General features: G+C 46.7%; 1 protein-coding gene across 4 annotated transcripts in view; it reads left to right on the forward strand.

Annotated features, from left to right (window-relative positions):
- Window positions 1-46: 46 nt before the first annotated feature.
- The window catches only part of Arhgef15 (Rho guanine nucleotide exchange factor 15), a 29726-nt gene continuing 3598 nt past the window's right edge, over window positions 47-26174 (forward strand). For 2 of the 4 annotated variants that reach the window (XM_004857494.3, XM_087191801.1), the window contains exons 1-12: window positions 17038-17187; window positions 19260-19906; window positions 20241-20573; window positions 20845-20905; window positions 21952-22010; window positions 22110-22321; window positions 22432-22592; window positions 22763-22915; window positions 23626-23755; window positions 25637-25711; window positions 25800-25892; window positions 25969-26129. In XM_004857494.3, the coding sequence (XP_004857551.2) occupies window positions 19309-19906; window positions 20241-20573; window positions 20845-20905; window positions 21952-22010; window positions 22110-22321; window positions 22432-22592; window positions 22763-22915; window positions 23626-23755; window positions 25637-25711; window positions 25800-25892; window positions 25969-26129 (2036 nt within the window). In that variant the 5' untranslated portion in view covers window positions 17038-17187; window positions 19260-19308. Of the gene's footprint in view, window positions 142-15216; window positions 15342-17037; window positions 17188-17220; window positions 17712-19259; window positions 19907-20240; window positions 20574-20844; window positions 20906-21951; window positions 22011-22109; window positions 22322-22431; window positions 22593-22762; window positions 22916-23625; window positions 23756-25636; window positions 25712-25799; window positions 25893-25968; window positions 26130-26174 lie in introns of those variants that run through there. The other 2 variants (XM_021238499.2, XM_004857493.3) reach the window with 2 other exon arrangements.

The raw sequence follows: 26174 nt of genomic DNA on the forward strand, positions 1-26174 counted from the left end.
GGGCCCGGAAGCTACAGCCCCGCCCAGGAGAGACGGACACACCTGCCCTGTTGGCCCTTTCTCCCGAGGCCGAATGAAACGTGTGTAGGTTCCTGCGCCAGCATGTGGCAAACCGAGGGCGCCAGGGACGGAAGCCTGAAGGTCAGCGAAGGAACCTCATCCAATTCTTAAAGCTCTTTTGATCCTCACAGCCGCGTGGAGAAGAAGGCAGGGCAGGGAGTTTGATTCCCTCTACAATCAGGCGTGGGTTACAGAGAGCCCACAAGTAGTGAGTGAGAAACCCTAATTATCTGGACTCGTTCTTTCTCACGATTCTAGTTAACCCCGGAAAAACTTCCGAGGGTTGGGGATTTAGCTCAGTGGTTTCGCCGCCTCCTACGCAAGTGCAAGGACCCGAGTTCAATCCCCAGTACCAAACCCCCCCCCCCAAAACCAAAAAAAAACCAACTTCCGAGAAAAGAGACTGAGAAACTAGCTGGGAAGGAGTTGAGAGAAAAGGCTTAAAGAAAGGAGGGGGGTAGGAGATGGTACCTGGGGCGGGAAGAAGAGGCCGAGGGCTCCCCTCCTGCTTACTGTCTGGATGACTTTGGGCAAATTGGTTAATATCTCAGAGGCCCCTTGCAAAATGAAAACGATAGTGTCTGTTGCACACACTCCAGAAAAAGTGTCGGATTTTTCTTAAGTGGTCAATAATCAGCTTTCTTGAAAAGTCAGAACTCTGTGCCGCTTCCTGACATGTCCTTTTTCTATCTTCTGGGGATCTCCAAGTTACTACTCTTCACCTTGCATCACCTCCTGACTCAGGAAGCAACTCACATCCTGTTACTGGGTTTTGGGGTGCTGGAGTCTCTTTCTCGAGGTGGTTTCTAGGTTCTTTCTATCCTGAGCAAAGAATTGGTCCAGAGGAGCACAAATTGTAGCGAAGTTTTATTAAAGGTAGAGTTACAGTTGAATGGGCCAGTAATAGTCCAGGTTCCTGTGTAAGACATGGAAAGAACTGCCAAGCATATACCCAATATAAGTATCTACGTTTATTGAAGATCAGGGGAAGGTAGCAGCAGAAACTGGGAAAAGGGAAAAGTGTGTGTGTGTGTGTGTGTGTGGGGGGGGGTGTTTGTAACTCAGGCTTTTAGCATTTAAAGGCCAGACACTTCTAGCCTTAGGTGCCTCCCATTGAATCTCACTGGTGCCTACAGCTTGCAATCTCTTAGACTTTTGCGATGTTATTTTTCATCTCTCTTAGGATAATAGAAGCATGTATAACCACAGGGTGGAGGGAAGGGAGTGACTCACTCAGCTCCTTTGTTTCTAACTGTACTAGTAGGAAAAGAAACAGGCTCTGAAGAGCAAGTTTGGGCCAAGTAAAAATAGGAAAAGAAGTACACCCTACAGCCTAAAGGCGAGTCACCAAGGAAGAGCAAACCTAGTGGCAAAAACTCAATGTGGGCTGTCCTTTTTGTATCACCTACTCCTCAGGCTGACCTCAGGTCTAGGCCATCTATGGAAAACCTGCTGGAGTTCCTGTGAGAAGTCCATGTGCAGGGCTTTGGGAACTGTTCTGTGCACATATTCTGGGATCTTGTCACGCCCCCTTTCCCAGCCAGTTTTAGCCATGTTCTGCCTTCCTATCTCAATCCTGTTCATACATTTACCCACTTTTTTTCATTTTGGCTACCAACTGTTTATTTTCCGGATTCTCCCCGGGAGTTACTGGCTGCTGTGGAGGCCAGGTCTGAGTCCTCCATACACCAGTGAACTGCTAGATCATGGAGCCCTGGATGCTGAAGCAGGAGGGGTGGCCTCAGGGGGTTGGAGGGTTAAATAGAGTAGGTAATAGGGCTTCTCACATCCTGGGAGGGTGCTTGCCAGAAAATTTCCAAGGATGCAACCCAAATGACCCACCTGATGGGGAAAAGGATGACTTTTTTCTTCAGAATTTGTCACTGGAGATTGAAGCCAGGGAACACTGGGCTACATCCCAAGCCTCTCTGTCTTTGTCTCTCTTTCTCTCTTTTGTGGTACTGTTAGGATAATAAGAAATACATTTTTAAAGAAGAAGCAGAAAGTATTATAGACAGCTAAGTTAGATAAAAATTAACAGGCAGTCAGACAGGGACAGGCTCTCAGAGAGTCAGTGCAAAAGACAAGAACACATGAAAACTGTGTCTGAGGCGCAGCCACTGAAGTCCAGTCCTCAAGATAATTTTTTTTTTCATACTGGGAATCGAACTCAGGGACTCAAAGAGGCCTCCAGATAAGGATGCAATGACCAGACCTACATGACTGCCTGAGGGATAAACAATAACTTGAGATTGTACTGTGATTGGTATCACCTGGTCCAGTAAAGTCCAGATAGTTATCAGTCACCCAGTGGGTGACCAGAGCATCTAGACCCATTCCTTTCCAAAAGTGCCTTTGTTCTTTCCATATGCTCTTGCTACATGACTCGCTTCCCTATTGGATCAGTATTCGCTAAGCAGCTATACTTGTAATTCTATAGGGTGATTGTAGTTTAACCCAAGTTGTACCCACATTGTGACTTTGCTGTGTAAATTACCCCTGACAAAGAGCAACCTACTTTTGGGACCCCTCCTGTCTCTCAGGGCTATCTCTCAATAAATCTTCCTTATTTTATTTTATTTATTTATTTTTGGTACCGGGGATCAAAATTGGGACCTTGTGCTTTCCAGGCAGGTGGTGGAACCACTGAGCTAAATCCCTGGCCCAATCTTTCTTATTCTTTTATTTTGGTACCAGGGATCGAACTCTGCTCCTTGCCCTTGCACAGCAGGCAGTGAAACCACTGAGCTGTATCCCTGGTCAAATCTTTCTTATTCTTAACCTCTGTTGTTCCTTGGAATTTATTCATAGATTTTGAGGGACATGAATTTGGTGTATTTGAAATTTGTCAAGTTGGGAGTTATATTTCTCCTATATCAAAAGGAGAGGGGAGCCAGGGATTTAGCTCAATGGTTCCGCAGCCTGCCTTGCAAGCGCAAGGTCCTGAGTTCAATCCCCAGTACCAAAAAAAATTTTTAAATGGAGAGGAGGAAAATCATAATTTTATTTGATTGTTGTTTCTCTAGGTCAGAGTCTCACTATGTAGTTTATGCTGGCCTTGAATTCACTGCAGTCTTCCTGCCTCAGCCTCCCTAGGAATTACAGGCATTTGCCACCATACCTAGTGGAAAAATCATAATTTAAAAAATGAAAACTGTTGGGCTGGGGATTTAGCTCAGTGGTTTTGCTGCCTGCTGCACAAGCTCAAGGACCCGAGTTCGATCCCCGGTACCAAAAAAAAAAAAAAAAAATTGAAAACTGCAATGCCAGGACACAAGCTCAGTTTAATTTTTTTTTCTTCTCTCAGGAAACAATAAGCTTGGGCAATTTCCTTTCACCTGTAAATGGATTCAGCTATTCCCTTTTTACTCCTAAATGGTTCTCTTTCTGTGAATAGGCTACATTTTCACCTGCAAATTAGGATTTCCCCTACGAATGGACATTATCTTACTGAGAGTGGGCCAACCTCTTCCACCTACCAAACCAAGATTATCAAACTCTACAGATTTCCACTACCAAAAATGCATTAAAAATATTCTCAGTTCCAAACGGTAGTGTTTCATTTTTCTGAGTACTCACACTCCGTTTTCGAGTGTGTCCTAAAATCTCTAACAAACCCTTCCTGAACCTCTTCCTGACAGACCCTGAAAATTTTTGCATGACAGGAATCATTGTACCTGCAAACTTATTCTACAAGAGGGTGGATTACGTTCCTCATCTCAGCTTCAGAAACCTCTCAGACCCAGCTGGAGTAACAGTACTGGTGGGTGGGGATTATCCACTATCCCTAATTTTTTTTTTTTTGTACTGGGGCTCGAACTCAGGTCCTTGAGCTTTCGGGGCAGGCAGCGGAACCACTGAGCTAAATCCCCAGCCCCACTATCCCTAATCTTGTAACATCTAGGGAGGGTTGTATACCATCCCGCGCTATGCCACACTGTAACATCCGGGGGTGGATAACAAGTCACAGTTCTGCCACGTCATGCTGCTGCTCTGCTGGAACATACAGGTCCAGGAGATCCTAAATCCAGTGTCAGTAAAAGAATTAAAGAAGCAGTTTAAAATAAAGGAAGGGAATTTGAAGGTGGGGAAAGAGAAAAAGAGGGGACAAGGCGGACAACTACTTCCTATGGGTAGGGAGTATTTGAACGTGAATAATTCATGGATTTCTTTTTCTTTTTTTTTTTTTTTGGTACCGGGGATCGAACTCCAGTCCTTGTGCTTGTGCAGCCGGCGGCAAAACCACCACTGAGCTAAATCCCCAGCCCTACATCCATGTCTTTTTATGGCTTAATGACTCATTTATTTTCTTCAAAAATAATATTTCCTGTATGGATGAACCACCATTTGTTTATGCATTCTTTTTTTTTGGTACTGGGGATTGAACTCAGGTCCTTGCACTTGCATGGTAGGCAGTGGAACCACTGAGCTAAATCCTCAGCCCTGTTCATTCATTTATTGAAAGACATCTTGGTTGGTTCTAGTTTTATGGGAGTATAAATAAAGTTTTTATGAATATTTGCATACAGGTTATGGTATAGACATTTTTTTGGTGCTAGTGATTGAACCCAGGGCCTTGCACATGCTAAGCACATGGTCTTCTGTTGGGGACCAGCCATGATATATATTGATTGGTGGGGTCCAGGCCATAGGCCCCACAGTCCCAAGGCCCAGTGACTTGCCTCAGGAACAGAGAAATATGTAAAAGGTTACTTACTTCGGGGCTGTGTGGGAAAGCAATAATCACAGTGCTCCTCAGGCAAGATAGCATCTGCTGAGGGCAATACAAAATGCAGGCATCTAGCTATGGAGAAGGACTTTAACTTGTTCCCTTTGAAATGCTAAACTTGTGCCCTATCTTGCTACCCTAATCTCACTGCAGTCACTGCTCCTGGAAAAGTACACTACTCCCTCCTCTGAGCTTCTTGCTGAATAATAAAAGTGGGTCCATCTCAGAGTTCATCAAGTCTGTCCACTAGAATCAGGCTTCTCCTTGTCCCTCTTGTACCATGAATATTGTCTCTGTCTCTTTCTTTTATTCCCTGTCATCCTTCCTATAGGTATTTGGGGGGTCTGATCAACCCCCGACAGTCTTCCATTAGCCACACCCCTACCTCCTAGATATGTTTTCACATTGATTGGGTAATGTCCAGGGATGGACAGCAAGCCACTGCTCTGCTGAAAAATAGCTCCCAGCAATCATAAACCCAGTGTCAGTAAGGAATTAAAGAAGCAGAGTTTAAAATAAAAGATGACGATTTATTTGAAGCTGGACAAAGGGGGTAAGAGAGAGATTGAGGTAGGGTAGAAGAAATTAGATAGAAAGGAAATCAAAATTTAAAAAAATTTTAAATCAAAATTTAAAAAATTGTACTTGAAAGAAAAACTGCAGCTTCAGAACACAAGCCTGGTTTATTTACTTTTTTTTCCTTCTCCACAAACAGCAAATTTGGGCAACTCCCTTTCAGCTGAAAACTGGTCTGCCCATTCCCTTTTACTTCCAAATGGTCCTCTTGCACCCATATAGGGACCATCTTTTTGGCATTTCCCATAGGAATAGCTCACTAAGGGTGGGCCATCCTCTCCCACCCTCTAAGACTAAAATTGAGATGAGACTAAAACTATAGATTTTTTTTTTTTTTTTTGGTACCAGGGATTGAACTCCAGTCCTTGCTCTTTTGAGGCAGGCGGCGGAGCCACTGAGCTAAATCCCCGGCACTAAAACTATAGATTATTGAATTCCACAGATTTCTACCTCCCAAAACATATAAAAGATCCTCAGTTCCCAACGGTATTGTGTCTCATTTCTCTGAGCATCCACACTCTGCTCTTGAGTGCATCCTGTATTTCCTCTAATAAATCCTTCACACACGTCTTACTGATGTGTCCTGAAAATTCTTTTTCTGCCACAAGAGTCAGCAAACTTGTGTAATTAATTTAAAGGGGTGAGTTAAATTCCTTATTTCATCCTTGGGGACCCTCAGACCCAACCCGTGACAAGCAGCCACTCTGGATGAGTAGGGAACATTGAAAGTGAATACTCTCAATACTCCCGGATGTTTGTCTGTGGTTTCTTTTATTGGGCTCCTTCTTCCTACATAGGCTCCTGGAATATGATTGGCTCCTGGATGTCTTTGATCCTAACCTTGGATTCCTTCTGGCCATATGACTTTTCCCTGTCCTCTGGTGGATAAGAGTACAGGTCCTTATGGAAAGGGAGTTTAGGTTTAAGGATTAAGTGAAGGGGAAGTGTGTGATTCTTATGTTTGTTGTTATTGTTGAGACAGGGTCTCCCATGTAGTTCAGGGTGGTCTTGAACCCATGGCGATCCTCCTGCCTCAGCTTCCTGAGTGCTAGGATTACAGGTCCACACCACCATCCCCAGGCACAATTCTTACTTTAATTGTGGCAGCCCCCCCCCACGCCCCGCCACCGCCAGGCTTAGAGCAGGCTGTAGTATGGAGTAGGCATCCTGCCCCCCATAATTGGCTACAATGTACTTGCAGCTGGACCGAAGCCTACATGACTCACAGGAGCATGTTGAATGGCATGCAGGCTAGTACAACTTCCCCGCCAATGGCTGCTGTGAAGATCTAAATCCTGATCTGTGAAGCTTCAGGGCTCCTAAATGAGATAACATCATGGTAGAGGACTGTGTGGCTCCAAATCACCTTCTATTCCTAGAGCTACCCCTCCCTTTATTGTTTTGGTAGCTTACTAGTTAACCATGATCTACCTTTGGTCTGTTCTGCTCCTTTTGCAAGAATGCCTTATCCCCCTTTTAAAAGCCTTGCCTGTGTCAGCTGATATCACTGGATGCCACACCTATCCCCTTACCCTATTCTTACCCATGCTTGTGTAATCAATAAATACTGATGGTCCTGGTTGCTTGGGGTCTTTACCACATGCTTGGTGTGGTCCATCCCAGTTCCCCACTTTCTGTTTAAGTCTTATTTCAAAGTCTTTCCTTTGCGTTGCATTGTATTGCTTTGCAGGAGATCAAGACTCTCAGCCAGAGTCCTCAATAGTTAATCTCACTACCTGTAACCTTCCCAGGCCTTGTTTCTTCCTCTTTCTTTGCCTTTTTTTTTTTTGGTCAGGGGGATTGAACTCGGGTCCTTGCACTTGTGCAGCAGGAGGCGAAACCACTGAGCTAAATCCCTGGCTGCCTTTGCCTTTCTAATTGCTGGAGTTTAGTTGCAGAGGTAAAAGATGCCTTTAGATGGATTCTCTGTTAGTTTTTAATAGATCTCAATGATGCCTTCATCCTATCTTTTCCCTACCTACAGGGTCCCTACAACTGTAAACACCTGGGGGTACAATTGCTGGATTGTATGATCAGGCCATGTTTGTTTGGGTTTATTTTGTTTGTTTTGGTTTTTTTGGTACCAGGGATGAACTGGTAACTTGTGCTTTCGAGGCAGGCGCTGGAACCCCTGAGCTAAATCCCTGGCCCTGTTTGTTTGTTTTTAATTACAGAATCTTTATTAAGATGGCAGTGATAAAAAAAAAAAAAAGATGGCAGTGATGGCTATGGGCTACCACCCTGTACCTTGTGGGCGTAGGAAACACCTTTGTCAAGGCTGGCCTCCCTTTTTAGATGGGGAGCTCAGCCGTCCCCAGGGACCCCTGCTTCATTCTCTCCACTGGATGTTGGGGCAGAGCAGTGAAAGGAGAGGAGGGCATGGTTCCACCCCAGGCTGCAAAAGCTCCAGGGCCTCAAAGATCCTCTGGTCAGTAGTGGGGGGGGGCAGGAGCACCCATCAGTGTTAGCACTATATTTGGGGTGGACAGGCCCCCACTATGCTATGTTCTGCTTTGTAAGAAATGGTCACTGTCTTCCAAAGTGACTGTAAGATTTTACATTTCCACTGGAAATGAATGAGAGTTCTTGTTCCCCTTATCTTTACCAGCATTTAGTATAGTCATTTTTTTGTTTTCAATTTTTTGCTTATTTATTTATTTGGTTTTTTGAGAGAGTCTCACTATGTAGCCCAGGCTGGCCTCAAATTCCCAGCGATTCTTCTGCCTCAGCCTCCCGAGTGCTAGGATTACAGGCATGTGCCACCATGCCTGGCTTACAACATTGTTTTGTAAGCTTATTTGACATTTATGTATCTTCTTTGAACTCAATAGTATCCCAAGCTGGCCTCAAATTCACAGTGATCCTCTTGTCTCAGCCTCCCAATTACTAGGATTACATCTTGAGTTAAATTTTATGGATGATGTGGAAGGTCTATGTCTAGTTTCTTTTCTTCTTTCATTTCCTTCTTCTTTTTTTTTATTTTTAAGACAGGGTCTCTATTTAGTTCAACTGGCAGAAAACTCACTATGTATCCTCTTGTCTCAGCCTCCTAAATGCTGGGATTATAGGAGTGTGCCACCATGCCTTCCTGTTTGTTTGTTTGTTTTGCTAGGGATTGAACCTAAGGGCCCTTGGCACTGAGCTATATCCCTAGCCCTTTTACATTTTTTTTATTTTGACACAGTGTCTCACTAAATCACCAAGTTGCCTAAACTGGGTTTGACTTTAGAATCCTCCATCAGTCTTGGTTTTTGGGGATTACAGGCATGTACCACTATGCCTGACTCTGTATCTAGCTTCTTCTTCTTCTTCTTTTTTTTTTTTGCTACTGGGGATTGCACTTGGGAACTTGTGCTTTTGAGGCAGGTGGTGGAATCACTGAGCTAAATCCCTGGCCCCTCTTTTTTTCTTTTTTCTTACTGACCATTTGTGTTGAGAGCCCTGTGTTGTAGATCATTATGATCAGGCCTAACTTGCCTTTTCTTTTTGTGGATGAGGCAGGGCCCCGCATAAAAGAAAACACACACACACACACACACACACACACACACATATTTTTTTTGTGGATGAGACAGGGCCCCACAGGAAGAAAACAGGTGACAAGAGGGTGTGGTGAAACAAGGCCTCACTGAGAAAAGGGCTATCTTTTTTTTGTCTATTTGTTAAAAAAACCCAACATGGTCAAACAAGGCTAAAACAAATCCTGATGGCTAACACTGACAGGAGCTGAGAGGCTCTATACATGGTTCCAAGATATTGCCTGAGGAAACCTAATTAACCTTGATAGATAACAAGAGGTTAATTTTATTTAATATAGGTCTCACTAAAACTTGGTTTTAAACACCTAATAAAAAAACATAACTAAAGATATATAAAATAAAAAAAAGGGCCGGGGATTTAGCTCAGTGGTTCTGGCGCCTGCCTCCCAAGCGCAAGGACCCGAGTTCGATCTCCAGTACCAAAAAATAAAAAAGTAAAAAACAGGGGCCAGGGATTTAGCTTAGTGGTGCTGCTGCCTGCCTCAAAAGCACAAGGTCCTAAAAAAAAAAAAAAAAAAAAAAAAAAAAGCTCCAATTGCTAACCCCTTCCGATAATTTCCAGATATACTAATAGCTAACCATGTTGTGGGTCATTAGATAAAACCATAATAAAATTTATACAAACTCAACCAGTCTTTAAAATATTTTGGTACCTTGCCTACCTGGCAAGAGCAAAATCCTGAGTTCAATTCCCAGTTACTGCAAAAAAAAAAAAAAAGGGCTCAAATAGTTTTTTCCAATATTACTATTATTATTTCTTTTGGTACTGGAAATCAAACTTGGGTCCTTGAGCTTGCACAGCAAGCTGATTCCCAAAAAATAAAGAGAGAGAGAGAGAAAGAAAGAAAGGAAGGAAGGAGAGAGAGAGAGAGAGAGAGAGAGAGAGAGAGAGAGAGAGAGAGAGAGAGAGAGAGAGAGAGAGAAAGAAAGACGGGGGGGGAAGGATTCCCTGTATGCCCAAGGAAAGAGGCACTATGATTGGAAGCAGAGTGGCTACAGTGGGCAGACAAAACCAATTTTCTGGAAGGCTAAAACCACGAAGAAGATTGTACTGAGGCTTGAGTGTGTGGAGCCAACTCCAGACTGAAGAGGATGCTGGCCATTAAGAGATGCAAGCATTTTGAACTGTGAGGAGACAAGAAGAGAAAGGGCCAAATGATCCAGTTCTAAACTTTGCTCTGCTCTTATGAGGCAAAAATGTTGAAGTTATAGGGAAAATAAATACAATAGTATTCATACACACACACACACACACACAAACACACACACAACAAAACGTCATCACAAGCTACAACTACAAAACAGAACAGGGAGAGATGCTGAGCGCGCTGCACTGTACATCACTATGGCCAGGCCTAACTCACCACTTCCCACAGATGGGGCAGGGGCCCTCGTAAAACAAAAACCAAACATTTTGTTCACTTCCTCCTGCAGAGGAGACAGGGCCCCAAAGGAAGAAAACAAGCAACAAGAGGGCATGGTAAAACAAGCCCTCGAGGAGAAGAGGACTATATGCCTTCCCACCCATTTGCCAAAAAACATCACACATGATGTCCTACAGACTTTAGCTATTCTCCTGGCCCGGGTTACAGACCATTCCTTTTTACCTCCCTCTAAACTTCCTTTACCTCTACCACTATAAATAAACACACTGCCATTTGCCTGGGGTCTTTTTCTCCCATCAGGAGTTAGAGCCCCACCTGGCCCCACCTATAGATCTCTTTGTCTTTCTTAGTCTCCCACCTTCCTTTCTCACTCTTTGAACCCTTCAGCCATGCTGGCCGAGGCACATTTGCAGTACGTAATGATTACATTCCTCATGGGGAGTTGGTTCATGTACATGACATACCTTATTTCTTTTTTATCCTCTTTCCCTTCCCTTCCTCTAGTCTTTTCTCTTTCTGTCTTCCTTTGCTTATGGTTGTCTAATTGTACCAGCTTTGTTTATTCATTCATTCATTCATTCATTTATGGTATGAGGATCAAACCCAGAGAGCATTAAGGTATACCCCAAGGCCTTTTTATTTTTATTTCGAGACAGAGTCTCAAAGTTAGTTTTCAGTCTCAGTAACTTTTCTGGGCTGGCTTCTAACTTTCTATCTTCTTGCCTCAGTCTCCTGTGTACCTGGGATTACAGTTGTTAACCCCCACTCCCCGCCCAGCACAATTTTTTGCTTGCTTATTTGTTGGGGTTTTTTTGGTACCAGGATCGTCCTTGTGCTTGCGCAGCAGGTGGCCAAACCACTGAGCTAAATCCCCCAGCCCTATTTGTTCGTTTTTTGAGACTGGTCTTGCTATGTAATTCAGGCTGGCCTTGAATTTACTACATAGCCCAAACTGGCCTTGAACTCACTGGTGATCCTTCTTCCTCAGCCTCCCAAGTGCTGAGATTACAAGACTCAGTACAATTTATTTTAAAAATTATCCTTTCTCCAGCGAAGTGCCTGTGGTCTTTTGTCAAAAATCAACTGTGGCCAGCTGAGTGTTCTTTTGCTTGATCCCCAGTATAAAACAAAAACAACAACAACAACAACAAAAAAATCAATTTAGTCTGAGCCAGGCATGGTGGCACATGCCTGTAATCCCAGCACTCGGAAGGCTGGGACAGGAGGATCACTGCAAGTTCGAGGCCAGCCTGGGCTACATAGTGAGTTCAAAACCAGTCTGAACTGCATAACAAGACCCTATCTCAAAAACAACACAAAACATGGGCCTGGGATTTAGCTCAGTGGTTCCACCGCCTGCCTCACATTTGCAAGATCCCGAGTTTGATCCCCAGTACCAAACAAACCTCAACTGAGTCTTAGGTGGGAGGATCACTTGAGCCTATGTGTTTTAGAACCAGCCTGCACGTAATAGTGATTTTCTTTCTCTTTTTTCTTTTCTTTTCTTTTTTCTTTTCCTTTCTTTTCCTTCCTTCCTTCCTTCCTTCCTTCCTTCCTTCCTTCTTTCTTTTTCTCTCTCTTTCTTTTTTCTCTCTTTCTCTTTCTTCCTTTCTTTTTCTTTTTCTTTTTTTTGGTACCAGGGATAGAACTCGGGGTCCTTGTGCTTGACTTTTTTTTATGGACAGGGTCTTGGTATGTATTCCAGGCTGGCCTTGAACTTACTATGTAGCTGAGGCTGTCCTCAAACTCGAGGTGAACCTCATGCCTCAGCCTCCATGGTACAAGGATTATAGCCATGTGCCAGCACGCTCAGCCTTGATACTCTGTTTCAAAGAGGAAAAAAAAATCAATTGACTGTTTTGTGCAGAACTTTTACCAATCTCTTTCTTCTGTTCCATTAATCTATGAGTCTAGTTTTGGACCAATATCATGCTGACCTGATTATTTTAAACTGTTATATTTTCATGGGTGTGAATGTCCTCTGACAGATTTGAGAGGAGTTGGAGGGGAGCATAAATGACCTCAGACCTCTGGGAAAGTGGTTACCACAGAGAGGGAGGGTACTCGGGTGTGACTTTCACACCTCTATCTGGGTGGTGTAGACGCTGATGGTTCCATTTTGTCTGCCAGAACCTGCACCTGAAGTACTCAGACTCCATCTGGTGGTTGTTCTGCAGAATCCTGTTTCTGTCCTCACCAAGATCAGAATGTGTGGAATACCAGAGCAGGCACCTTTTCTTTACCTTCCCCTTCCTTACCACCCAGGTGTTCTGTGAACTAGGAAGAACTTTACTGGACCTCAAGGTCCTGGCCCTACCAGAGGCCAGTTGGACTCAACATTTCCTTCATCACAAACTCTCCTTGTAAGGGACATTTTGTTGTTGTTTTTGTGACAGGAACTGAACTCAAACAAGCTTACAAAAAGTGGCCTAATTGACTCCACAACAGAAAACTCCAGACACAGAACCGACTTCAGGCTGACAGGATCCAGCACTCAAAGCTGTGTCTCTCCACCTTTCTCCTCTATTGGTTTTATCCTCAGGCCACCTCATTGATGGTCACCAGCAGCTCTAGGCTTGTGTTGTACCAGCTTGGGATCCCCAGTGGAAAGATCACTTTTTGGTTATTTATTGCTACATTAAGGGGCTAGGGCTGTAGCTCTAGTGGTAGAGTGCTTGCCTAGCATATGTGATGGCCTAGGTTTGATCCCAGCACTCTTGTGGCCAAGCAGCTGAGGGTTCTTTTGCTCAATTCAGGTGGAAATCAGGAGTCGGCAAAGTGCAGCTCTGTTAGTAGCTCTGGGCTTTGAGCACCAGTGGCTCCTTGGCCCTTAGCACTACAGCTCTTGGCAGCACCTAGTCACCCATATTAACTGCTAGTGAATGAAATGTAACAGGCTCAGGCACAAAAGGCAACATAGTGGTTCAAGAATCTGGGAAGTTCAGATGATGTTGCTGGGCTCCTGCATCCTTGGCTCTGCTTCTCTCAGGTCTGCAGTTCATTTTTTCCCCTATTGAGTGCAGTATTTTTCTCCAATTATGGGGAAAGGAAGCAAAGCACAAACGGCTCCAGATTTACGAGGGCATTTACTTTACATTGTTCCTGCCTTGTGAGCCTGGAAGAATGTATCTCTTTTCCCAGGAGGCCCAGAAACTTCTCTTTTCCCAGGAGGCTGTCCTGACTTGTTTCTTTCTGGGCAGTTTGTGGGGCCAGTGGAGTAGAGTATAGTAAGTCCTTGGCTTACACATATTTGAGTTGCAAACTCTCACAGATGTACTCTATAAGAGTCACGCTGTCAGCTACAAATGAATCTGACATAGACACAACTCTCCTGGATTGGAGCTTGTTTGTAAATCAGGGACTCACTGTACTATGATTGACCAGTTCTGAGGCAGAGGGCCAGAGCCATATCCAGTTGGGGTGGGGAATGGAGAGTGTCTTAGAAGACCAGGCTAGCTACTGCTAGGATGGCAAAATCTGATCCATGTAATATTATATTCCAGGAAAAGGGACAGTTTCAAAGACCATATAACAACATGAAAAATGGATATAAACCAATGATAAGAAAGTAAAATGCAGACTTGAAATTAAGATGCTAACTTTGGAATATGGAAAAATAGAAACCTTTTGCTTTGTGGAGTGGTAGAAGAATGGATTGTTACACCAAACTCTCATATTTGCAAAAACATTTATACAAGAAATAAAATACTTGTGCAAAAAATCCTATAAATATCATCACATGATACTATTTCAGAGTTCAGTATCTTTTTGGAATAAGATGGGGTGAAAATAAATAGATGGTAATTTTCTTTTCTTTTTTTGGTTTTTGAAACAGGGTCTCACTGTGTAGTTCAGGTTGGTCTTGAACTCACTATTGAGCCCAGGCTGGCCTCAAACTCGCTGTGATCCTCCTTCTTCAGCCTCCTGAGTGCTGGGATCATAGATGTGTGCCACCACATCTGGTGCAACGGTGATTTTCATACATCTGAAAAGTCATTATTTTCATCTTTGCAGTTGCCTTGAGAAATGGGCCCAATGGAACTGCTTTGTTAGGAATATTAGAATATTCTTGGTGTAGCTCCAGGGAACTTCAGTTACCCCAAAATGCTCTCCTATCCCTTGGATATGGGGGAAATTTTAAACCAACAGACAAGTGGTTGAAAAGCCTCCAAGTGGGTCTGCCTGGGGGTGAGGCTAGAGGGAGGAGAAAAAAGAAGATAAGCTCAGACTAGACAGAGAGGACAGGTAAAGGTCTAGGGGCTGTCTGGCCCATCTGTGAGGGGCTTTTATCCTCTTTATTCTTGGTTTGTTTATTTTTGCAGTTCTGAGATTTACATGCTAGGCAAGTGTTGTACCATTGAATTACATCCCAGCTCTGATGTTGTTTTTATAACTAGCAAAACTAATAAGGGCACTCTCATTTTACTCTCATTTCAGCCAAGCAAAACAGGATTGCTTGGCTGTACATCTGTGTCTAGCTTTCTTTCTTTCTTTTTGGTACGGGGGATCAAACTCAGGTCCTTGCGCTTGCAAGGCAGGCGACAGAACCACTGAGCTAAATCTCCAGCCCCATATGGCTAGCTTTCTTTACGGGTCTCTGAGACTCTTGGACAGAAGATTTTCTCTCCACAGTCACCCCCAAAAATCTAGAGGTGAGGATTTTGATATTGAGGTTGGATCCTTGGTCTTGGGTTATGTGTGCATGCGTGTGTGTGTGTGTGTGTGTGTATGAGGGATGAGAAACTGGTGGGATCATCATAATTAATGGAAATAGACTATAGAAAAGGAGAGTAAGAGTAGTGGTTGGCTGTGGGGAGGATTTTATTTGAGTCAATTCATCAAATAGTAAGCACCTTTTTTTTCTCCTCTCCCCTTACCTTCTCTCCCCTTTCATTTCCTTCTCTTGTCATGCTGGGCATTGATCCAGGAGCTCAACTATGCAAAGCACATACTCTAGAACTGAGCAACATCCTCAGTTCCTGTTGAGCACCTGTTATGTGCCTAACCCTGTTCCAGAACTTTGTGATACATCAGTGAACCGATAAAGCACAGGTAAAGATCTTACTTCCAGGATGCTTACTTTCTAATGTGAAAAGATATTTGTTATGGTTTATGTCTAGATGTCTCCCCAAAGCTTCATGCAGTCATAGGGGGGCTTTTTTAGAGGTGGCTGGATCTAAAGTGCATGATGCTGGGATCAAGGGTGTGTAATTACTAATCAGTTCACTGACTGGTGTGGCACCACCCTAATCTCGGTAGCCTAGACAGAGTATAAAAGGGGCAGAAAAAAGTTAATAAGGCCTTTTGCTTGCTTTGCTACCTTCTGCCCACCATGAACTGTTTCTCCTCTGGAATTCTTGTCTGCCATTTGTCCCTGCCTTGGAGCCAGCTGACTATGGACTAGAACCTCTACAAACTGTGAACCAAACAAACCTTTCCTCCCTTAACTTTGGATGTTGGGTATTTTGACTTGGCAATGAGAAAAGTAACTAAGACAATAAGGGCTGGGGATTTAGCTCAGTGGCACTGTGCCTGCCTCGAAAGTGCAAAATCCTGAGTTCAGTCCCTGGTACTGGAAAAAAAAAAAAAAAGAAAAAAAAAGGAGAGAAAGAGAGAGACAATGATTCACTGTTAACATAGAATATGGATGCTATAGAGTTTAATTACAATAGGGAAAAAGGGAGGCTAGGTATGTAGTATGAGACTGTTGATTGCAATTTTATGGTTTTATGGGTTGAACATGTGGCCTTACACATGCTAGCCAGGTGCTCAACCACTGAGCTATATTCTCAGATATTTCCTTCCTCCCTCACCCTCCTCTGCTGGTAACAGCATCTCCCTATGTTGCCCAGGCTAGCCTTAAACTCCTGGGCTCAAGTGGTCCTCTTGACTCAGATGAATACAGTAGTTGGGAGTAGAGGCACATGCTACACCCCTAGTTATGGATTACAATTTTAGAGTGTTTGAGGGTGGCCTCATTGGGAGAGTGAATCCTTCAACCACTCGAAGGAGATGAAAGAATTGTCCATGAAGATGTTCTGGGAAAGAGATTTCCAAGCAGAGGGCATAGGTAGTACAAAGGGCTTGAGAAGGAGTGTGGCTAAGTGGAGAAATTAGGGAGGGTAGATTGTATGGGCCCTTGTTGAGGATTAGAAAGGATTTAGCCTTTTACTTTGAGAAAAATAGAGTTTAAATATTTTCATATGAGCTTTCTGGATTTTCTTCTCAGTGTCTTGTTTTTTCGTAAAGAGAGCATGCATGAGAGAATGAACTTGGGTGTGTGGGTGAAGACCTCCAGAGTTCTTGATCAGTTCTTGCATCTTTCTCCAGGGCTGGGCTGTGGCTCATTCCACTCTCTTGGTTGTTTTTAATGACACATTTCCATCCCTGGGAACCCAGTTTTTTAATCACAGAACAAATTAAAGGTGAGAGGGGCCCTGTTCCCCTCAGTGGAGGCACTGACTCCTGTTGGGATGAGAAGTGAGGTACTGGGACCTGGAGAAACAAGAACCAAGATGTTATACCCACTTGGAGGACACGGTTCTCCACTGCCCCTCCCCACCTCCTGGCCCTTGCCCTCTCTCTCTCTCTCTGTCTCTCTGTCTCTCTCTGTCTGTCTGTCTCTCTCTCTCTCTCTCTCTCTCTCTCTCTCTCTCTCTCTCTCTCTCACACACACACACACACACACACAGTCACACACACACAGAAACAAGCTGACACAATGGCCGGGTGGGGCTGTGGAAAGGGCTTCCTCTGTGGAGATCGAAATCTGGGCCCTGGGTTCCCGCCCCAAGAACACAGGAACAGATGATTGGAGGCTGACTGCAGTCTGCATTCCTTGCTCCAAGGGGCAGGTAGGACAGGCTGAAAATAGAAACGGCTTCCAAAAAAGATAAAGGTAAGTTCATGGGGAGCCATTGCAGAGTCAGGGAGGAAGCAGACTTAGGGATCCCTTGATGTGAAATGCGGGCTGGCTCACAGCCAGGGGACAGGTCGGAAGCTAATGAGACAGGCGTAGTGCAAGTGGAGGGAGAGGTGGCCGGACAGGTCATGGAAGGACTCACACTGTCCCTTAGCTGAGGTAGAGGGATGGAAACGCCTGTGCCATCCTGCTGGCCCAGCCCCATGCCATCGCCATCCGTCCTACCCCATCTGCGCTGCTCCACCCAGGCAGCCCATGAACCCCTGTGAGCCCAGAGATGGTGATGGAATGTGTGCATACACAGCAGCCCTCTCTGGACCCGTTAGCCTCTGACACCCTGGATATCAGGTCCCTCTCATCTCCCAGGGCCCCAGTGTGCGCATGTGGAGTGTGGTGTGGTTGGGGAGGGGGGTGTCCGGTTGGGAAGAGGATCCGATTCCTGTTTCCTGCCCCTACTCACTCAGCTCTGGGAGGTGACTGAGAGTGGAGGGAACTTGAGGGTGAGTGCTTGGGGCCCCACTACCTGGGCCCTGCCAGAGCCTGAGTAGGGGTGGGGAAGGAAGTAAACGCAGGTACCTGAAGGGAGGGGGTAGCGGGATCCTTGGTGGGGGTAGGGTCTGGGGAGGAGCTGGGCAGCTGTTGAGGCCACTAAGTGGCTTCCTGCCAGAATGGGAGGCCACTGAGCTGCAAGTCGCAGTCTACGGCCCCTCCCCCACCGACATCGTCTTTCAAGAACCTACTCTGGGGTCTGGAGGGTTGTGACTTCTGCTGACTCCTGAAGGGAGTCCGGGGGCTCCCCTCATCCCGGCTCAGATCCTTGTTTTATCCAGACAGCAGCTTCCTTCCTCAGGAGAGGAAGAGAAGCCCAGGCCCTAGTGCCCTGATCCCTAGCCTGTGACCTGGTCTGGGGCCACCTCCCTAGGCATCCTGGCAGGACCCAGCCCTCCCCTGCAGCTTCTCTTTTTGTCCAGACCTGGGGCCAGGTGGGGTGGAAAGATGAGGGACAGAAGACCATGTGCCGTGGCCTCACAGTCTCTTGGGGTCAGAGGCTCCAGGAATCTCCATGGCAGGAAAAGGAGACTAAAAATAATCCGGAAAGGGAGAGTCCAGGGAGAGGAACTGGGAAATGGGGGGCGGGGGCTGGTGGGAGTAGGGAAAGAGTGATGCATCCCTCACAGGCCAAGCGTGGACATACATACACACTTGTGTACACACTTCGCGCTCTGCCCAGATGGCACAGAACACACACCCCCCCTTACACTCCTGTCCTTACTCTCACACCACACACTCCTTTACAGGCCACCACACACCGTCTATCTGCTCTCCCGCTGCACACCTACCCAGTCAGCACGTGGAGTGTACACTCACCACACACCATGCAACAGTCACTTGTACAGCACTAGCTACAGCACACACTTAACCCACACCAAACCTGCGCAACACACAAGGACTCACAGTTCTTAAGGTCTATACTGGCACCTATCCTGGCAATCTGGGTCCCTCCTCCTACATTTCACTGAGTCTCTGGTGCCTCTGCCTCCACTGACCCAGCGTCCCAGCCTTGTCTCTTCTTGGTTGACTGTGGTAGCAGAAGTCAAAAGATAGAGTGAAGCTGGGTGTGGTGGCACAAACCTGCAATCTCAGCTACTTGGGAGGCTGAGGCAGGAGAATCTGAATTTGCAGCTAGGCTGAGACTCATAGGGGAGCTTATCTCAAAATAAAAACAGCTGGGATGTAGTTCAGTGGTAGAGTACCCTTGGGTTCCAGCAACCCTGGGTTCCATCTTTAGCACCACAACACACACACACACACACACACACACACACACACACACACACACGAGTGAAGGGTAGGGGGGCCAAGCAGGTCCAGGGGCCCAATGAGAAGGAGAGATGAGAGGCGAGAGGTGAGGAGAGGGACAGCGCAAATGACATGGAAGGTGAGGATGACACCAACCTTCCCTCCTCACCCCGAAGCCACGCATTCAGATGTCCTTGGTGTACCCACCAGGGACGCTAAGGGGCTCTTTCTCCCTCCACCCTTCTCAGGGGATGACTCCAGCAGAACACCCCACCTCTTTGAAGAGCTCAGAGGAAGATGTCAGCCCAGTCCCTTCCTGCAGCAACACCCCCCACCCAGAAACCCTCTCGGATCATCCGCCCTCGGCCCCCTTCCCGCCCACGGGCTCCCCACTCCCCAGGGCCTCCTCACCATGGCTCTTCTCCACAGGCACTTCCCCAAACTTCCAGTGATGCATCAGCTCCAATGTGCACCCCCATTTTCTGGGAGCCCCCAGCCACATCCCTCAAGCCCCCTGCCCTTTTGCCTCTATCGGCTTCTAGAACCAGCCTCGACTCCCAGCCTTCCCCAGACTCACGTTCCAGCACCCCCAGTCCAGTGTCCAGGCGCTCTGGCTCCCCAGAACTGGCTGTCTGTTCTCCAGTTCCCCCACCCAAGCCCTCTGGGTCACCTCGCACACCTCTGCCCCTGCTCCCCATGGCTGGGGGCCTGAAGCAGGATGGTCTGGCCTCGGCCCCTGGCACTGTGCGGAGACTGGCAGGCAGGTTTGAATGGGGGGCTGAAGACAGGACCCAGGCTGCAGACTCTCTGGAGTGGGGTCCCCAAGGGGGAGCGGATGTGAATGGGGAGAGAAAGGATGCTGCTGGGAACCGGTCCCAGGAGAATGGTGCTCTGGGTAAGCACGTGGTGGGGGTGGGGTAGCCTCAATCAGCTCATCTTTGTTTTCAGTGCTTGCAGAATGGGAACTTTCAGGGGCTAGTTTTTCAAACATGAACTTTGTGTTTAGAAAACCCACCAGGGATTTAGCTCAGTGGCACCATGTCTGCCTTGCAAGTGCAAGGTCCTGAGTTTGATCTCCAGTACCACAAAGAAAAGAAAAGAAAAGAAAGAAAACACAATTTCTGTATTTCTTGGGGTTTGCAAACAGTTAGGGCAAAAGGGAAAGGTGGAGGCCTGGCAGGGTGGGCCTGGCCAAGGGCTTTCTCCTTAGGATGCCCTGTCTGCCACAGATGCTATCCTGGCCTGCCCTCCTTGCTGCCCTTGTGTCTGCCACATAACCCGGCCTGGGCTGGAGCTCCGATGGGTGCCTGTGGGGGGCCCTGAGGGTGGCCTCAGAGCCCCCTGCAGGGCCTCTCCACTGCGCACCTCCCGCTCCCGCCCTAACCCTCCGAGCATCAGTCGCCCTGCAGTCGTCCTCACGTCCTATCGTTCCACCGCTGAGCGAAAACTTCTGCCACCCCTTAAACCTCCCAAGCCAACTCGGGTCAGACAGGATGCCACTGTCTCTGGGGACCCCCCCCAGCCAGATCTTGATTTGCCTTCTGAAGATGGAATCCAAACAGGTACAGGGCCCGTGTGTGTGTGTGTGTGTGTGTGTGTGTGTGTTGGGGGACCTCTGGGCTTTGAACGGATAAGGTAGAGGTGGAGTGGCCTAAAATCCAATGAACTACAATCCCAATGGGCCCGGGGATATTTGTTCCTCTACTAGCTGCTGCTCTGGGGCTGACGGGAGTTGTAGTTTTTATAGCAACAGTTGCTGCTGAGGCCGGGGTAAGGAGTATTGGGCTGGGGGTCCTGGAGGTTTATTTTTTTCACTCTGGGTTCTCTTTCCAGGGGACAGCCCTGATGATGCTCCTCTGAACCAGAACCCCTTCCCTGCAGCCATGGAGGGAAGGTACAAAACACCCCACCATGCTCCCACCTTAGGAAAGGCTAACCTTCAGGTCCAAGTAACTTCTACCTCCACAGGGGTAGAGGAAAGAAGGGCTGGGGCTCCCGAGACTAGCAGCTGACATTTCCCATCCTACCTTTGCCCCTTATTAGTTATTGACCTTATGCAAATCCTCAGCCTTTCTGGGTCTCAGCATCCTCATGTAGGAAATGGGGATTAATATACCAACGACTCCATGGGATGGGAGAGATGATGTTGCTAAAGACCTGGGCCTGTACTTTCCTTGAACTCTATTGCAATTACTGTCTCCAAATTCATTTGGTGACCATAACCATCTCTTCTATATTGTCTGGGCTTGTTAATCATCTCAGATTCACCATCATCATCAGAGATAATCTGGACCCATGCATTCATTCAGAAAACATTTACTAGCGTGGTTTTTATTAGTAATATTTTTATAATGCTGGAGACTGAACCTAGGGCCTCACGAATGCTAGGCAAATGCTCTACCGCTGAGTTAAAACCCCAGGCCCCACTAGCATTTTTTTTTTTTTAGCTTGAATGGGTGTGTGGGAGTGCAGGTGACTAGAACAGGGGAGATGAGAGCCATAGGTGGTGGTGGGCAGGTGTAGGAGTTTGGGTTTGACTGTGTGGAGTTTCATGGAGGCACAAAAAGGGCCTTTCTGACAATGGTTGCAGTGTGAGAAGGCTGGAGGCAGAGACTTGGGAGTCCCTGCTACACAGTACTGAGATAATAGAAATGGATGGGGGGCCAGGGACTTAGCTCAGTGGTGCTGCCACCTGCCTCACCAGTGCAAGGTCCTGAGTTCGATCCCTGGTACAAAAAAAAAAAAAAGAAAGAAAACAATGGGGCCCAGTTCCCCTCCAAGGGGCACATAAGAAAGTCTGGAGTTTGTTCTGGGGGACCATCAGGGCCCCTGCCTATGTGGACAAGTCGGTTGTACATCCCTTCCAGTATCCTGCAAGTAGCACCCATGGAGTGGACCACTGCAGTGGCCCTGGGAATGCCTATTTCTCTCTCTCCACAGGAATGAGGAGGGGCTGGAGGGGCTGAAGGAGCAGAACTGGGAGCTGCCCCTGCAGGACGGTGAGATTCTTTGGACCTGGGATTGCTGCTGTGACCTTCAAGCAATGGAAAAGGGTTTGGGACTCCAGACTTCCCTGATGTGCTTTGCCTGCCTTCTAGAACCTTTATACCAGACCTACCGAGCAGCCGTGCTGTCAGAGGAGCTGTGGGGGGTTAGTGAGGACGGGGGCCCCTCTCCAGCAAATCCTGGGGAAGCTCCTGCCTTCACGCGACCTCCTGGGCCTCGAAACACCCTGTGGCAGGAGCTTCCAGCTGTGCGAGTCAGCGGCCTCCTGGAGACCCTCAGCCCCCAGGAGAGGCGCATGCAAGAGGTGGGCACACTGGGGCGGGTCTGAGTGGGATGCATGGGAGAGGCACATGACCCAGATCCTAGGCTGGCCAAGAGTAGGACTGTCCACTACTGCCCTGGCCTTCATCCTAGAGCCTGTTCGAGGTGGTGACGTCTGAGGCCTCCTACCTGCGCTCCCTGAGGCTGCTCACTGACACTTTCGTGCTGAGCCAGGCACTCCGGGACACGCTTACCCCGAGGGATCACCACACACTCTTCTCCAATGTGCAGCGAGTCCAGGGAGTCAGTGAGCGGTCAGTGGGATCCTGTCTTCCCAAGAATCCTGGCTTTGGCCTGCTCAGCACACCCTTAGCTTTCTCCAGATTCTTCTTTTCATAGACCCTGCTATTCCCAGCTCTTCCCTCAGAAACCTGGAAGACTTGATCCTCTGTCCCCTCCATTGCTGCCTCCCCTACTCCTTCAGGTTTCTAGGAACGTTACTGTCCCGGGTGCGTTCTTCTCCTCACATCAGTGACCTGTGCGATGTGGTGCATGTGCATGCGGTGGGGCCTTTCTCCGTGTACGTGGATTATGTGCGGAACCAGCAGTATCAGGAGGAGACCTACAGCCGCCTTATGTGAGTGTGGTTGTCCTCCCTTCTCCATGGGGCATGTGTTCCAAGACCTCCAGTAGATGCCTGAAACTGTGGATCACAGGGAACTCTATATACTATGTTTTTCATATACATAAATATATATGATAAAGCTTTTTATAAGTAAGACACAATGGGAGATTAACAACAGTTGCTAATAATAAAATAGAAAAATTATAGCAATATATGCTAATAAAATCACTTATTATAGCAATATATGCTGATAAAATTATAGCAATATATGCTGATAAAATCACTATTCTTTCACTATGGGGCTATTCTTAAGGAAAATAAGGGCTACCTGGACACAAGCATTGTGATGCCAGCAGTCAGTCTGATAACTGGATTTAAGGTGGAGGAGCAGTATATACAGTGTGGATATGCTGAACAAAGAGGTGATTCATATCCCATGTGGAATGGCTTGAGATTTCATTATGCTACTCAGAAAAGTGTGCAATTTAAAACATAAATTATAAATTGTTTATGTCTAGATTTTCCACTTAATATTTTTGGACTAAGGTTAACTTCAGGTAACTGGAATTGTGGAAAGCAAAACCAAGGATGAGGGACGTGCTACTATTTCTCAGAGGTGTGGGAAGAAGCTGGGGAACAGAGTTGGGGTCGAGGGCAGAGCTGGCTAAAGAATCAGGGCCTTGCTCAAGGTAGCCACTAGCCAGCTGGGCCTGCTTCTGCAGGGACACAAACATGCGTTTCTCCGCGGAGCTTCGGCGGCTGCAGAGCCTCCCCAAGTGTGAGCGGCTCCCGCTACCCTCCTTCCTGCTGCTGCCCTTCCAGCGTATCACCCGGCTCCGCATGCTGCTGCAGGTACCTTCCAGGCTTGGTCCTGTCCTGCCACACTGGACAGAATGGGTGCAGGGAAAGGGCTCTAGCTAGAGGCAGACATTCTAGACTTACCTCTGTTGAGCCTCTAACTATTTGATATCACCTGAAAAGGGGCAAAAATGGGTTATTTAGGGGATGAAAAACCTTAGCTCTTCCAACGGTTGTGGTTCTTTAAATGGCCATAGTACAAAAACAGATTTATAGTATACCTGTAGAATTAAAAATTCACAGTGGAGGGGTTGCTGAGGCTATAGCATTTACCTTGCATGCACCAGACCCTGTTTTGATTGCCAGCAATGTAACAAAACAAAACAAAATACAAAACAAAGCAAAAAATCATGGTGGGTAGAACACTCAGGGAAATCCTAAAAAGGTTCATTAGCAGGGTGATACTAGGAGAAAAGGGTAAGAAATATTCTTCTATTGCCAAGTAGAGACTCCTCCCTACCAGGTCATTCAATGTAGCAGTTTTAATGTGAGGAGTGCCCAGTTAGATGATCAGATTCTTTTTCTTTTATTTTTTTGTGGTGCTAGGGATCAAACCCAGGGCCTCAAGCATGCTAGGCAGGTATTCAATCACTGAGGTACAACCCTAGCCTGGCTTCTCTATGTCTTTTTTTTTGGTACCAGGGATTGAACTCGGGTCCTTTGGCTACACAGCAGGTGGCGAAACCACTGAGCTAGATCCCCAGCCCCTGGATTCTATGTCTTGTTCAGCTTTGTCTTTCCCCAGTCTGGACAACACAATAACAATAATCATAATATCAATCATAATAGCTCAATGACTATTGTTTGAAGTATAGATCCAAATGCTATATGTTTATTTAACTTCACCAACTGTGTGAGGCAGGAACTATTATTTATTCTACTTTATAGAAGAGAAAATTGAGCTACAGATTAAATAACTTGCTCCAGGTCATACAGAAATAATTGATGGAGACACAACTGAAATCTACGCACTATTAATTACTTTATATATAGTTTACACTAATAGTTGTAGTTAATAATTATTAAAATAATAGCAACCCATCTTTTCAGTATTTTGCCAAGCCCTTTTTATATTATATTTTTATTTATTTTTATTTTTTTTTGTTTTTGGTACCAGGGATCGAACTTGGGTCCTTGCGCTTGTGCAGCAGGCGGCGAAACCACTGAGCTAAATCCCCTGCCCTATATTATATTTTTATAATATAATTACCTCCTTATATCCTCAATATTCACACCCTCGGTCTTTTTGTGTGTGTGTGTGTACTGGGGATTGAACCTGATTGGGACCTTGCGCTGGCAAGGCACGTGGCAGAACCACTGAGCTAAATCCCCAGCCCTTTACCCTCGGTCTTATTCCCATTTTATATATGGGGAAATTGAGGCTAAGAGAGATAACATGACTTCCTCAGGGCTGTGCAGTTAGTGAGAATAATGAGAACTCTCGACCTTTTTTTTAAAAAAAAACAATGGCAAAGCTGCGCATTTATTAAAGGTAGGAAAAAACCAGAAGGGTAAGGGGAAAATGGGCTCTACAGAATCAATTTGGGTTGAGTAAAAAGGGAAGAACACCCCCCCCACACACACATTTGGCCCAGGGATTTAGCTCAGTGGTTTGGCTGCCTGCCTCGCTAGCTCAAGGACCCGAGTTTGATCCCTGGTACCAACCCCCCCCCCCCAATCCCACACCCTACAGTGTAGGCTAGACTATGGTGAAGAGACACGATAGCCTCTCGGTCTTGTTGAGGCCACTGCTGCAGCCCTGTGATCCCAAACTGAGCATTTTACCAAGCCAGGCAGGGCCCTCTGAGCTGTGGCTCCTTTGAATCCAATGGTCCTGGTGCAGGAGTCCCAGTCATTTTTCCTCCTTTTCCTCAGAATATCCTGCGCCAGACCGAGGAGGGATCCAGTCGCCAGGAAAATGCCCAGAAGGCCCTGGGTGCTGTCAGTAAGGTGGGCAGGAGGAGGGCTGAGGCTGGGAGAAGTGACAAGGAGGGCTGGAAAGGAGCAGGAGGGGGGTGACTTGGTGCTCTTCACTCAGATCATTGAGCGTTGCAGCGCTGAGGTAGGGCGCATGAAGCAGACCGAAGAGCTGATTCGACTCACCCAAAGGCTGCGCTTCCACAAAGTCAAGGTTAGTCCCTGCCCCGTCTCCTCATCTCGCCTTTCCCTCCGGCACAGTGAAGCTGGAACTTTGCGGTTTCTTGCAGGCTCTGCCACTGGTCTCCTGGTCGAGGCGCCTGGAGTTGCAGGGGGAGCTGACCGAGTTAGGGTGCCGGAGGGGGGGCGTGCTCTTCACCTCGCGACCCCGCTTTACTCCCCTCTGCCTGCTGCTCTTTAGTGATCTCCTGCTCATCACTCAGCCCAAGAGGTGGGTTCTAAGGAGAGAGAGGGAGAGAGGCTTGGCTGGGTGGAG

This window comes from Heterocephalus glaber, unplaced genomic scaffold, assembly GCF_053883595.1.
Source record: "Heterocephalus glaber isolate CG9 unplaced genomic scaffold, H.glaber_assembly_v1.0 deba00001564, whole genome shotgun sequence".
Lineage (NCBI taxonomy): Eukaryota > Metazoa > Chordata > Mammalia > Rodentia > Bathyergidae > Heterocephalus > Heterocephalus glaber.